This window comes from Idiotropiscis lumnitzeri, chromosome 4 (assembly GCF_059441095.1).
Source record: "Idiotropiscis lumnitzeri isolate Australia: NSW breed Sydney's pygmy pipehorse chromosome 4, RoL_Ilum_1.0, whole genome shotgun sequence".
Classification (NCBI taxonomy): Eukaryota; Metazoa; Chordata; class Actinopteri; order Syngnathiformes; family Syngnathidae; genus Idiotropiscis; species Idiotropiscis lumnitzeri.
In genome coordinates this window covers 14,735,175-14,747,657 of record NC_142394.1, presented here as the reverse complement: position 1 = coordinate 14,747,657, position 12,483 = coordinate 14,735,175, and the positions used below count along the sequence as shown (strand labels likewise).

Here is a 12,483-nt window from a genome sequence, read left to right as displayed (position 1 = left end):
TATTAATGTGGATAAGGCTGGCGAGATGCAACAAGGTAAGATGATCAGTATCGAAGACAACTATTCTCCAGCTAATTCATAATACACCAAATGGAAAGCGCTTTGATACAGCTCCAGCTGTTGTGAAATGCGATATATATAAATAAAATTGTATTGTAATATATTGTATAATAAGCTCATGGGATAAACCTCATTGGCCAATGTCACACGCAACCAATCATGCGCCTTGTATGGGTATTTACAACGCCTTCAAGTCAACTCATCTCTTTGTCTTTCTGCAATATAGCCACTAATAGGGCTGTATTTCTTTCTTTTTTTTGTGATGAATACTTTGTAAAAACCCACAAAGCACTGAAGCCGGAACACCAAGTGTATAGTAGCGAGAGAACATTGTATACCTATGTTGTTCTTTAAGTAATAGGCTAAGGCACGTTCACTAGTAGTTAGATATTACAAAGTGAGTAAATCAGACACTTTTGGGGTCTGAAGAGGAATAAATATTTTCCCAAGGCCTTGGTCAGTCATTCCAGTCAAACAACCTCTGGGGATATAATATTCCATGTCCACAATAGCTCTGTGTGTTTAATTATAAACCCTCTGAGTGACCGGGGGGGGGGGGGGGGGGGGCAATGTAAGCTGTAGTAGATGCCACGAAATATAAACAACATGTGTCACCAGTATTTCTAAGTGCAGACCATTATACATATAACACAAATTATAAGGGTATACAGTGGAAAAATTCCATGGAAACAGTAGACCACACGAGTCATCATTTCATCTTTTAAAGGCTTTCTATTTATCCTATTTTGTATTTTACATGGAGCATACATCCAATGCATGTTTGTTTACTGCCTTAAGTGATGACTTCACTTTTTTTGAGGGTAGTTATTATTTCCACGAGTTGCTAATAAAACTTGTTAGTCAAGTCAAGTCAAGTCAAGTCAATTTTATTTGTATAGCCCTTAATCACAGACAGTCTCAAAGGGCTTTACATAGCCACAATCGACATCCCCGATCTTAACCCCCAGTTTGTTAAGCGGTCTGCTTGGCAGAAGGTGTCCATTGTGCACGATAACTGATATGTGATTCTGCCACACTCCATGAATGACTGCCATGGATTGTCTCTTGTGCTAGTTTGTCAACGTCATGATCATACATTTTTTCAGAGTTATTTTTTATTTTTATTTTAGTTTTGGTTGCAGAAAAAGATAGACAACTCACATAAACCAGACATTTGAATTTAAACACTACACTGGATGCTCAGGGACATCACATAGGATGGAAATTTACTTTTGAATGTTTGTATACAGGACTTTTTCCCCCCTAAAATGAGCTGATTTCACCATGGACGAGAAGTAGGCTGTATAAAAGGCCAGAATTCTTTATCCTTGGGTTGTAATGCTGTGACTGATGTTGATGAATGTCAGAGACGTGTTGCTAAGACACCTGGGAGCTGTTTCAAATAGTAACACATCTATAGTAACACATTTTTTTTGTTTTACAGTGGCCACCTTATTCATACAGTCAAGTATGCCATGAGGCTAATTTCCCGCTCATCCGTCCAAGTTTTATTTTATGTGCACACAAGACAATCATTCATGACATACTATTTTATAACTCGAGAGTAATCTAATTGACATACACGTTTCACAATCACTGACGCAATACGGGTGCGCGCGCGCGGGTGTCAGTGTGTATGTTTTTCAAGGGAAAAAAATCTCGGGACATGCTGGATGTGTTTCGTTATCAAAGATTCCGGCACTATTTCCGGTATGACGTCGCTCCTATATCACGATTCCGTACAGTTAGAGATCTGTTCTGCTTTCACTGAGCGCCATCCACTTGTTATGAAATCACTTCTGACCCTCTTGTCTACACAAAACGATGCCACGCCAACCTTATGACAGGCAACACATCAGACCAATAACAGTCGGGAGTCCGACTCCTTGTCTAGCCCACCAACCAGTAAAATTAGAGAAGGCGGGGCTTAGCGTGGGCCTGGCATTCATGTTTGGTAGTAACAATATTGACCAGGATGGGATATTGTGAGTTTTACTGGACACATTACTGTCGTCATATTTTTCATACTGCAATGTATTGTTTTATCCTGTCTATTGACATGTAGTATTAGCGACCAAGTAGTTGACGTTCTAGTGGCGACGAAGTTTCATGTACGCTAACGTGGCTAGATGTACATCTTTGCAAAGTATTCCAGAGAGAACAACGGTGATTTCTGGACTATTGTTACTATTGATATTAATTCAGATCAATCAGCGCGATGCTACGTGGCTGATAGCCTTTGTTGGCAACGCTAAAAACTCCCATCGTGTCTCTCTTAGTCGTCTTTTTTATTGGAAATAGTGTGGTCTTTACTATGTTATAGCTAACTTAAACGCTTCTAAGTTGTTTTTGTAAATAATAGAAACGCAGGGCTGTGCTAACTCTTGTAACATAAAAATAAGACGACGTGTTTCAAATCATTTAGTCGCCTTTTCCAGTGCATTCTGCCCGCGCTGAATTTGGATGTACTTTGAATATTAACTAGACTGTTTCGGGAAACTCGTTGTGCGGGATTTCAATTTGCTTTAAAGTATCATCTTTGACATTCTTTTGAAAATATATCCTCATTAATATAATGCTGTCATGTTATTTCAGAGAGCAACAGAGAAGAATGCTGAACGGATACCACACCTCTTCATCTTGAAGCGACACCCCATCCACTCGGATACTACTTTTCGCAACACTTCCACTTATTTTTGTTTTTTAATATTTTTTTCTCCCCGAACCGAATGGATATGGAAAAAGCTCACCCTGGAATGTGTTGCCAAGTGACGTGTTGACAAGAGCTTACGAGTGAAGCTTGCCAACTTTTTTGTTGTTGTGGCGGAGTTCCTGTCAAGTCATTGGAGAAGGGAACTTAAAACAACTTTGGAGGCAAAATGGATCAAGCCAGTGGTGGGGAGGACCCCAATAAACCTTCTAAAAAGAGGTCCAGCGAGGATGAAGGCAGAAACAAAAAGCTGGTATGTGTTGCATGAAAAAGAGTGTCGAGAAAGTCACTAATCCACCCCCCCCCCTTTTTTCATCTAATCATATTACATTCACAATCATGAGCGTTCATACAATCATGTTTTTAATGCAGTTAGTTATTGATGTGCGAGTGCAGCGAATAGATTTGGGAGTTCCACTAAAGGCTAATGTTTTAGCTTTGTGCTGCGCTTTGCACTTAGTGCATCATGTGATCATCCCGTCAGTTGGTTCCCCCTAAAATTACTGTAGAGAGCATTGTTGTTGTGACAGTTGGCTCTCAGCGTTTTTACCTACCGCTCATGTTGGAAGTAGTTTCGCAGTTTGTTGACTAATTGCTTTGTGGTGTGGCCCTACCTATGTGGAACATAACACCTTAGTCATCTTTTGTAATTAGTGTTTTACTCATAGTAGCCTGAATGTTTCTTTACTCAACTGTAGAGAGTACCAGGTGTTTTTCTTGGGAAATGTTTTTATATGTACATGCTTCTTGGGTCCTCTAAGGCCGCCGATGTAGATGGTTTTGAGATGACGGACGGAGGTAGTTTGCGCAGCTTTGTAAGAATATATCGTCACATGGCTCAAGAAGGCATGCTCAATTACTTCCTTACACACTGTTTTGTTGGATTATTTAATATGTATGGGCCTGTAAGTGTTTTTCATACAAATATTGAATGCATTTTTTAAATTAACTATTGCATTATTGTAGGTTGGTGATAGACTATGGTGTGTGCCCACTTACCTACAAACTCGACTTATCTCACCGCATTAGGAATGGAACTCGGTTGTAGTGAGTACCGAAAGCATAACTTAAGCATCTGCAGATGGAATAAATGCCTCTGTTACCAACCACTATTTACATTCGTCTCAGTTGACATGTAGCAGGGTAAAACAACTTGTTCCAAAAATCTCATGATGCAGCCATTTGCGTTTTACATTCAAATCAACCAAATTCATGCTTTAAGACTGAAAGTAAAAATGTGCCTTTAATGTCCAATTATTACATTTCCAATCCAGGGTTGTCCACACTTGGTGTCAGTAAAACAAAGTAATGACAAATAGCTTTATGGGCGCCATGGTTCAGCCGTATAGAGGTTGTCTCCGGCCAGTGTGAAACAAAGCATCCTTGCACAAGATAGTGAACCACCATTTGCTCTTGATGCCGCATCATCTGTAGGTAGATGAGATAATAGTGTGAAGCGCTTTGAGTACCAAAGGTAGAAAAGCGCTATACAAGTGACAGTGACAACATTTATGTTACGCGTCTTCATCAAAGTACGGTCGAGTATTTTAGATATTTGTTAGGAACATGGCCCTCTATAAAACATATTTTCATGGTTGTTTAACCAACATACTTGGAAATGCAAGAAAACCAAATGTAATTATGTTAGAAAGTTATCAAGTTATCAAAGTGAAGACACAAGATTGCATTTAATCCAATAACTTAATCTTTACAGATGCCACATCAGCTCTTCAGGCACCGTGTTGGAACAAATTCACAACTTGTGTGATTCAGTGGCAACCAGTTGCAGGTGTACCCTGCCTCTCGACCAAAGTCAACTGAGATGAAATTTCATACTTGAGCTTTACAGGATAAATTGTCTGCTCATCAGGCAACATGTTGCTGTGTCTGTCACAACAGTCAGAGCAAATTCATTTACATCTAGTCACCGTCTAGTCACTAGACCTAAGGTCTAGACTCTAGTGGAACAAGAAAAATGAGTTTTCTATTTGGGGTGCGCCACTTTTTAAAGGGGATGCCATCATTTGGGGAAATCTATTATAAGATCTGTTTATCAGTGGGGCTCCTTTGGCATAAGGTTATGCCATCACCATTCCTTTGTGGTTGCAGTGCACAATGTTGGTTGAACCGCCTGACTGACAGAGTCACATGGCTGCACATTGCCATGTAGTTCTTATATAAACATTGTCTGTTATGACTGAAAACATCCAAAACCTTCTATTAAGTGCTGTCGTTTGCAGTCTGTCGTGCTCCCTTTCACGCAGGGTAATATAAAACTGCAAATCATGCACGTGTGCCGTGTGAGCAGCTGTACACGCCCACCCACCCACACGCACGTACTGTCAGCAATCGTATGAACTTGGTGGTCAAACAATAATTTACGTCACTTACCACTTAGAAAATAGGTTCAGTTGGCCTTTTAAACAGTAAATATTTTTGACAGTCTCACTCAAGAGCATTTGTGGTCAATATTTTTTTTTTATTCCTGATTGCTCCTACATGTATTTTAATTGAAGGTAATGAGCCAGAGTTGATACCACAGACTTCAAATGCTAAATTTCAAGCTCGGAATGTTGCTATGGTATTAACTTTTCCCATAACCAGGGCCAAATACTCTGTTGCAAACATTTTGTAATCACTGGTTGTGTTCCAGCAACGTTTTAAAGGGAAAGTGCGACCACAATGACTGCTAGACAGGAAATCACAGATGCAAGTGAGATGCCATGTGCTCCCACAAGCTATCGCTGACATCAGTCTGCAACTCTGGAATATCCCGACTCCAAACCTTTCAGAGTGTGAATGAGCTCACCCTGCAAATGTTTCTGGTTCCTGAGAAGAGTGTCCGACACACCAATGTTTGCCCCTTTTCTCAGCCCTCCAAAGCGAATCAATGCTCAACATGTTGGCGAGTTGTTGTTGAATCAGAATCAGAATCAGAAATCCCTTTATTGTCATTGCACTCAAGTGTGCAACGAGATTAGAGAGAAATCTCAGAGGAAGTAATTATTCACCTCTGGGTGGGTCCATGAGCTGTCATGGTTTGTTTATCCCACACTTTCTTGCTGGCCTGAAGTGTGCTTGGAGTGCAGGAGTTGCAACTTTGTGAAGGACAGGGATGCAAGCGTTAAGTTGATCTGTCTAGTATTTTTGTGGGGTTTCCATCAAATGGTGGCTTCACCATATTAACACAAACCTCTTCAACACTGATTGGCCATCTAAGATGATGATGATGATGATAAGATGAAACTCTAACTAGAGTCCATTCTTTGTGCGAGTCTGACGCAAACTGGCAGTCAGTGGTGTAGTTTGGTATCAGCAGAGTCAAACAAGTCTGTAGAGGCGGAATACTGCACCAGGAAGGATTACATCACAATTACACCATTTGGGCTTTAGGCCCAGGACAAACAGATACTTAACCCAGCCAAGGCTATCGGAATAACATTACTAAAGTTAATGTTACTTTTACGACCCATTTTGTTGATACTGGGTGAAAAAAATTGACATGAGAACGAGAGGAGCTTTTGAAAGGAATTCGGGTGAGCAGGTTTGACGGAATGGGAGAATGTTTCTTTTTCGCATACGAGAGAAAAAGATGATGTCACACCGAGCTGTATGAGAGGGAAGTCATTCCCATGCATCCACAAAATAGTTGGATTCCCGTGTCTCAATTTAGGCATGATCCCAGGATGTGTTCTCTCAAGATTTAAGTGGGAAATCATAAAAAAAGTTCGATACTATGCTAGGATTGTACTAATTTCAAGAAATATGTGTCACTGTGTCCTTACAATTGCTCGCAGTAATTGAAATGTTATATTTTGCCATGGAAAAATGGAAAAAAAGGAAAAAAGTCACAAGAGCTTACAGCTGAGTGTTTTCATAAAATTAATTGGAATCAAAAGCAGTCTTTTAAAGTAAACATACCAAACACGTTGCTTTCACTTTCATAGAAAATCCCATCACATTTTTGTGAAAGGCTAAATAAGATGCAATCTTGATGAGCGACAGCTATATGTAGTAAAAAAAAAAACTAATTACAAACCAACTAAAGTTGAAGCTAGTAAATACAACGTAAAAGCAAATTTTCTGACAGGCTCTATTTAAGGCAATTTGTAATTAACGCTGAAATAATTAAAATGGGTCATCAAAGAGTAATTATGGTTATGTGGATATGGGTGATGTGACGGTGGCAGTGATGGGCTAACACAAATTTCTATTGGTATTGTGGTAGTTTTAGTGGTATCACACATCTAAAAAAAAAACCTCACCATTGTCAAAGCTTTTGAATGAAATATTTTAGTAAAGATGATTAATGCACAATGCATTATTCTTTTGCTTTGCTTCTTTTTAACATTGACATTGTTGATGTCACGAATGACAAAATAAATGGACTATAAAATGAAAAACTAAAACATTTTAAAACAATTGATTAATATTAAGAAACTGGAGTCTTTACTGCTTTAAATAGAAGTCTGCTTACATTATGTACTTTCCAGATTATTTTTCTTCTTCTGAACAACCCTTGCTTGTTCTTTTGAAATAAGTGTTAAAAAATGTACACAAATTAAAAAAAAAAGCTAATTAATTCTAGGACTGATGTTTGAAATATGAAAATGTATGTGATTTATTTATTTATTTTGAAATATGCATATTCATTAAAAAGATATATTTAGACACTTATTTTCTGTTTTTTTTAAGCTTTTGACGCTCTGACACCGGAGCTTTAGCAAAGCTTCTGAAGGTCTTGTTGACATTCGGGTTAATCCAAATGGCCCGACCCTTAAAAGCTGATCTATATTCCTGATGCTGTTGTGTACCTTTCCCACAATGCGCTGATTGAATGTAGTCAGTGTTGAGCAGGCATGTGAGGCAGGAAATGCACCACGTGTGAGCGTGTCCATGGCATTCAGGATGTTGGAGCGAGAGGAAGCGGTGAAGAATGCTTTAGTAAATGCTTTGGAAGAAACCCCCTCTTTATGTATGTCTGCATCTCAGGCTCATTCATGTCCTCTTGCCGGACATCAGTCATACTTGGTTATTTGTCGACTAAATATAGACCTCTCCTCCACAATGTGCAAAGTTTCTATTCATCACACAGATAATAACTAAACGGTGTAAATGACTCAGGATGGACCAATACAACTTTTTCAGACTGAGTATGAGTACTTGCATTTCAGTATTCACCGATGCAGAGTAAAGATACTTCATAATGCCATTCTGTCTAATTGTGATGAAATAATGTTTTATTCGAATCAAATGTAATTAAAAAACAACTTGCATTGCCAAGGGCATTCCATTATTGTTCCTGAAATGAAATTTAAAAAAAAAATGGTTTTAAAATATGAAAACTTACCGAAACTACATCTTACATTTATAAACCTAAGATGCAGAAGAATTTTAGCGAAAATGTCTTTTAATGAATATCACACATGAGCTTTCGTCGTTCATTTGATATACATTTATTTTGTTATTGCTGTATATTGTTACAGAACGAAGGTTAAACAGTAATTTCAGAACTGTCGGGAACTTAACTTTGTATTAGTTCATAAATGGTAAATGCAACTTTAAGGTCAACCATCTTAAATTATTATTTCTTCATTTTTTTACTGATTGTAGTTGGTATGGGCAGACATCAGAAAAACTCCACTACATTTATCATAGCCAAGTGTCATGCAAGTCCTTAAGGATTACTGTACAAGAGATTTGCAGGCAGGCACAGAGATAACCCGAGGGCCTGACTGTGCAGTCACATGGTCGTAGCGCTCACTGAAAAGCCATTCAAATGTTGGCCGGACTGCCGTTTGTGTGCTTCCCCTTTCAAATGATTGCTGTTTTAGGACACTACAAGCAAACCCAGTGCCTGCCCGGAATAATAGAGCTCCAACGCTCACTCACTCATGCCCATTTAAAGGCATAGTAGATCAACATTAAAAATGTTTATTTTTCAAAGCAATTACTGTGCTCCGAGATATTTTTAGATGCATATAGCTCATTGTGCACTTTTGATTTAGTTTTTACCATGCAAGTCAGCTAAGCAAAGTGTGCCAGTGTTTTTTTTTTTTTTTTAATTTAGTGAGACTTTGCATTCTTGTTTGCAACATTCATGTGCCAAATCCTCTCCGCTATACCGCCCCCCCCACAGACACACACATATTATATATACTCTGCGTGCTGCACTGATGAGAATCCTTCATCTTAGATTGTAGTCTGTCCTTCTAAGCGCTCTTCCAAATAGATGGTTCATGGCACGCTAGAAGGCTGGAAGACTTTCAGCTCTTCCTTCCCCCGCAACTGTTTCTTTGTATTTTTTTACACATTAATTAACATTTGTAAACTCTAGAAACATTTCTACTTGAAGTTTCAGGAAGCTCTTGGTACTTTATTTACCCAAAGGTTATTGGACCTCTCTCTTATTTTATTTTTTTATTCGCCACTATGTTCCCAATTTCAGGGTAGAGTTCTGGCAGTGGAAATGCATTATTTGGGTCATTTATGTACCGTGTCACATCCCTTAGTGTGTATTGTCAAATTACCGTAATGTACAAATTCTTCACATTTTGGACTATAATTATTTCTAAAATAGGTGTAGTTGTTTCATATTTGCAAGTCGAGTGGATCTTGCATCTCTTTTATTTGGTCTCACCAGATGTCGTAAGATTCCAGTAACAGTACCGTTGTTTTCAAAGGTTTCTCGTACGGGTAGCAACATTATCAAAAATGGTGTTGCTAATTTGCAACTTGTCCAAAATGACAATTAGAAGTGAAAACCATTTGTTTCATTTCATTTCATTTCATTTACTTTGAATTCTCCAGTGATACTCCCCATACATTGGCATTACACTCACAAATCTTTTTTAATGTTAATATTTGGAGTTAAAAAAAAATCAGATGAAAATACTGCAACACAGCACGTTGAGTTAAGAGACGATGGAGATGTTGTGATCAAGTATTACATTAACAGGATAGTACAACCCTGTCACAGTTTTACTTTCTAGCTTGTGCTATTCTCAAATAGCAGTGCGGTATTTCTTTTGATCAAGTAATTTTGTAGGTTACACAGGTTACTAATGTGGCATTTGTATTCCAACTTACTACAAGTAAAATAGGTGGCTTGGATGTTGTATGTTAAATTATCAGTCAATGACAACATGTTTCTTTAAAAATAGTCATGTTCAAGAAAAGTTTGTGTTTTGGACTTTTGGTATTTAGTCTGCAAGTACACAAATGTAAGCATATGTACATGTCGTACACAGTCTGAAAAAAAGTGTCATTGCTGCATAACTAGAAAATAGTGACTGAATTGTCTTTGAAATAGGTAAATTAACTTGTCTTTAAATATGCAGAGAGGTGCTGACGGTCAATAGCCTTCCAGGAAGTGATTTGCTTCTTGAATAGAAGACAATCAGGATTATGTTCTGTTCCTTGTGTCAGGTTTAATTGCGTCTTTGTTACCCCATCTATTGGTTCAAAAAGGACACGCACGCACTCACACAAAAACCTACAACCAATGCTCTAAATTTGATTGCCTTGAAAGGCACATTATTTTTCATGTGTTCATGAGCAACGTCTTGAAAATGATTGTGTGTGTTGCTGTGCAAACATCCTCACTGAGTTCACAAAGGCAGATGTTGAATGCCGTATGAAAAATAGGGGGCCTAATTAATTTTGACAAAGATTCATTCAGACGGTTCGTAATTGGGTAGTTCCATTGGTATTTGGTGCTCTCTGATGCCAGAAATCCAAAAATGTGGACCATTATATTGGCAACAATTCTACCTGAGTCTACAAAGACAAATAGTGATGTTCATAGCGAGCATATTTCCTCACATAGCAGATGTCGGTGGTTATGTATACAACTAAGGGTGTCTTTCAAAGTGCAGGCTTTGATTTGGATGAATGCATTTTTTAAAATGATACGAAATTATATGTATATTTCATAAATGTATTTTTCCCAGGATGATCATCTGCCGGTAGAGGGAGATCGAGGCGTTTTGACGAAGTTACCACAAACTATCGGCAGTTATCCCCCGTTATTATTAGAAGTCATTAAAGTTAAAGCTAATTTGTTTCTAAACTCGTATAAAAGAGGCGTCGCGGCCGCCGACTTTATCGCGATCGTTCCGGTGGGTGACTCAAAATGACCTCATACAGATGGTCCAGTTAAATTGGTTGGGAATAACAGTTATTGCTTTTGCTAAATGCCTCGTAATGTAGCCAAACTTAAACATAAATGGTTTGTTTTTACATGCGCATGTTACAGAGCCATTAGAGATACATCTCTAATGTTCCTTAAACTGTCAGAAGCCAGAATAAAAACACAATCTAACTTATTTTGGTTTTATTGATTATATGCATACGCTGTTGTGTGTCCCTTGACTGACTTTTAAATATTGTTTAATTCAGGGGACACTTACAATTATTTTGACTCGTTTCCATAAAAGGGATGAGGGTGTTTTCTCACACATTTATTATGATGAAAAAGTTTACTTTATTAATTGAGGGGGCCCTGAGGACATGTAAGCTTGATTGTTAAATTACGTTGATGCAATGTTGCCAAGATAATGGGGCAAGGAAAGGCCCTCAAGTCAAGGCAATTTGCCAACCACTGGTTTGATTGTTGTTAAAAAGATTAGAAAATGTTAAAGCGTGACATTTAAATATTAGCCTGTGTTTCCTCACACAGTATTCTAGTGCTATTGAATGCTTTGGTTAATGACACATAAATGGTCTGATTTAGAAACTGGAGAAGTTGGCGCTCATGGCACGTTTATCGAGAAGAAATCATGCTGAGCGGACGCCATTTACGAGATATGATTTGAAGAAGTTTTGCAATTCCACGAAATGATTTAATTACATATGACAGAAATTCAACACACAAGTGCTAACACTGTTTGTTGGGCTTGTTGCTGTTTCACTTCATTTTGTATTCTACTCCGGGAATCCCCTTTTCCAATCGGCTGACTACTTTATCCCCCTATATCTCGTGAAAGTCAAACTTCTGAGACGAAAATCCCACAAAGATGGTGGCCACTTATCAATTTTCCACTGGCAGACAGATTTGGTAACCTCTATTTGACTGTGCTCCCCTTCAGTCATACATCCATCCATTCTCTTTATGGCTTATCCTCTTCAGGGTCACGAGGATCTTGAGCCTATCCCAGTTGACTCTAGACAAAAGATGAAAATGGAATAGAAAAATACCCCAAAACTTTAGTTTTCCAAATGAATGGATCAATGACATTTTGTCAAAACGTCCATCCAAAGTCACAGTCCTTGTTCTCCTGACTTCTAAAAAAAAAAAGACCATTCTGACTGCATGTAAAGAATGACACTTTGTTGGTTTGCGATTCAAGTTTTCAGTGTGTGCTCGGTTGTTGCCGCAAGCGACAGCTTGATGGAGGCGCACACAGGGAGGTCGAGGTTAGAGCTGGTTATCTGTTTGCTCGTCCCAGCACCACTCATTTCCAGTCGTGAAGAAATCTGTGGCTATTGGCAGCCTTTATGACCATTAGCGGCACACATCTCTTTATTCATTAGTGCCTCACAGCTCTGTGCCTCGGCTCATCTGGCAGTGCCACACGACTACCGTTTTAAAAGTGAGCGTCCACTCACATAATGGCTCGGACAGACGTTAAAGTGTTTGGGAACATAGCTTTGGTCATTTTGAGTGTTCCCTTTCTCTGAGGAAATGTTGGCTTTTGATACAGTAATTGCGT

At 38.6% G+C, this 12,483-nt stretch overlaps 1 protein-coding gene across 6 annotated transcripts in view; it reads left to right on the top strand.

Moving 5' to 3' along the window:
• Positions 1 to 1,973: 1,973 nt before the first annotated feature.
• The window catches only part of diaph2 (diaphanous-related formin 2), a 348,568-nt gene continuing 338,058 nt past the window's right edge, over positions 1,974 to 12,483 (top strand). For 5 of the 6 annotated variants that reach the window (XM_088292735.1, XM_088292734.1, XM_088292736.1 and 2 more), the window contains exons 1-2: positions 1,974 to 2,045; positions 2,656 to 3,023. In XM_088292735.1, coding sequence (XP_088148861.1) covers positions 2,940 to 3,023 — 84 coding nt within the window. In that variant the 5' untranslated portion in view covers positions 1,974 to 2,045; positions 2,656 to 2,939. The other variant, XM_088292732.1, reaches the window with a different exon arrangement.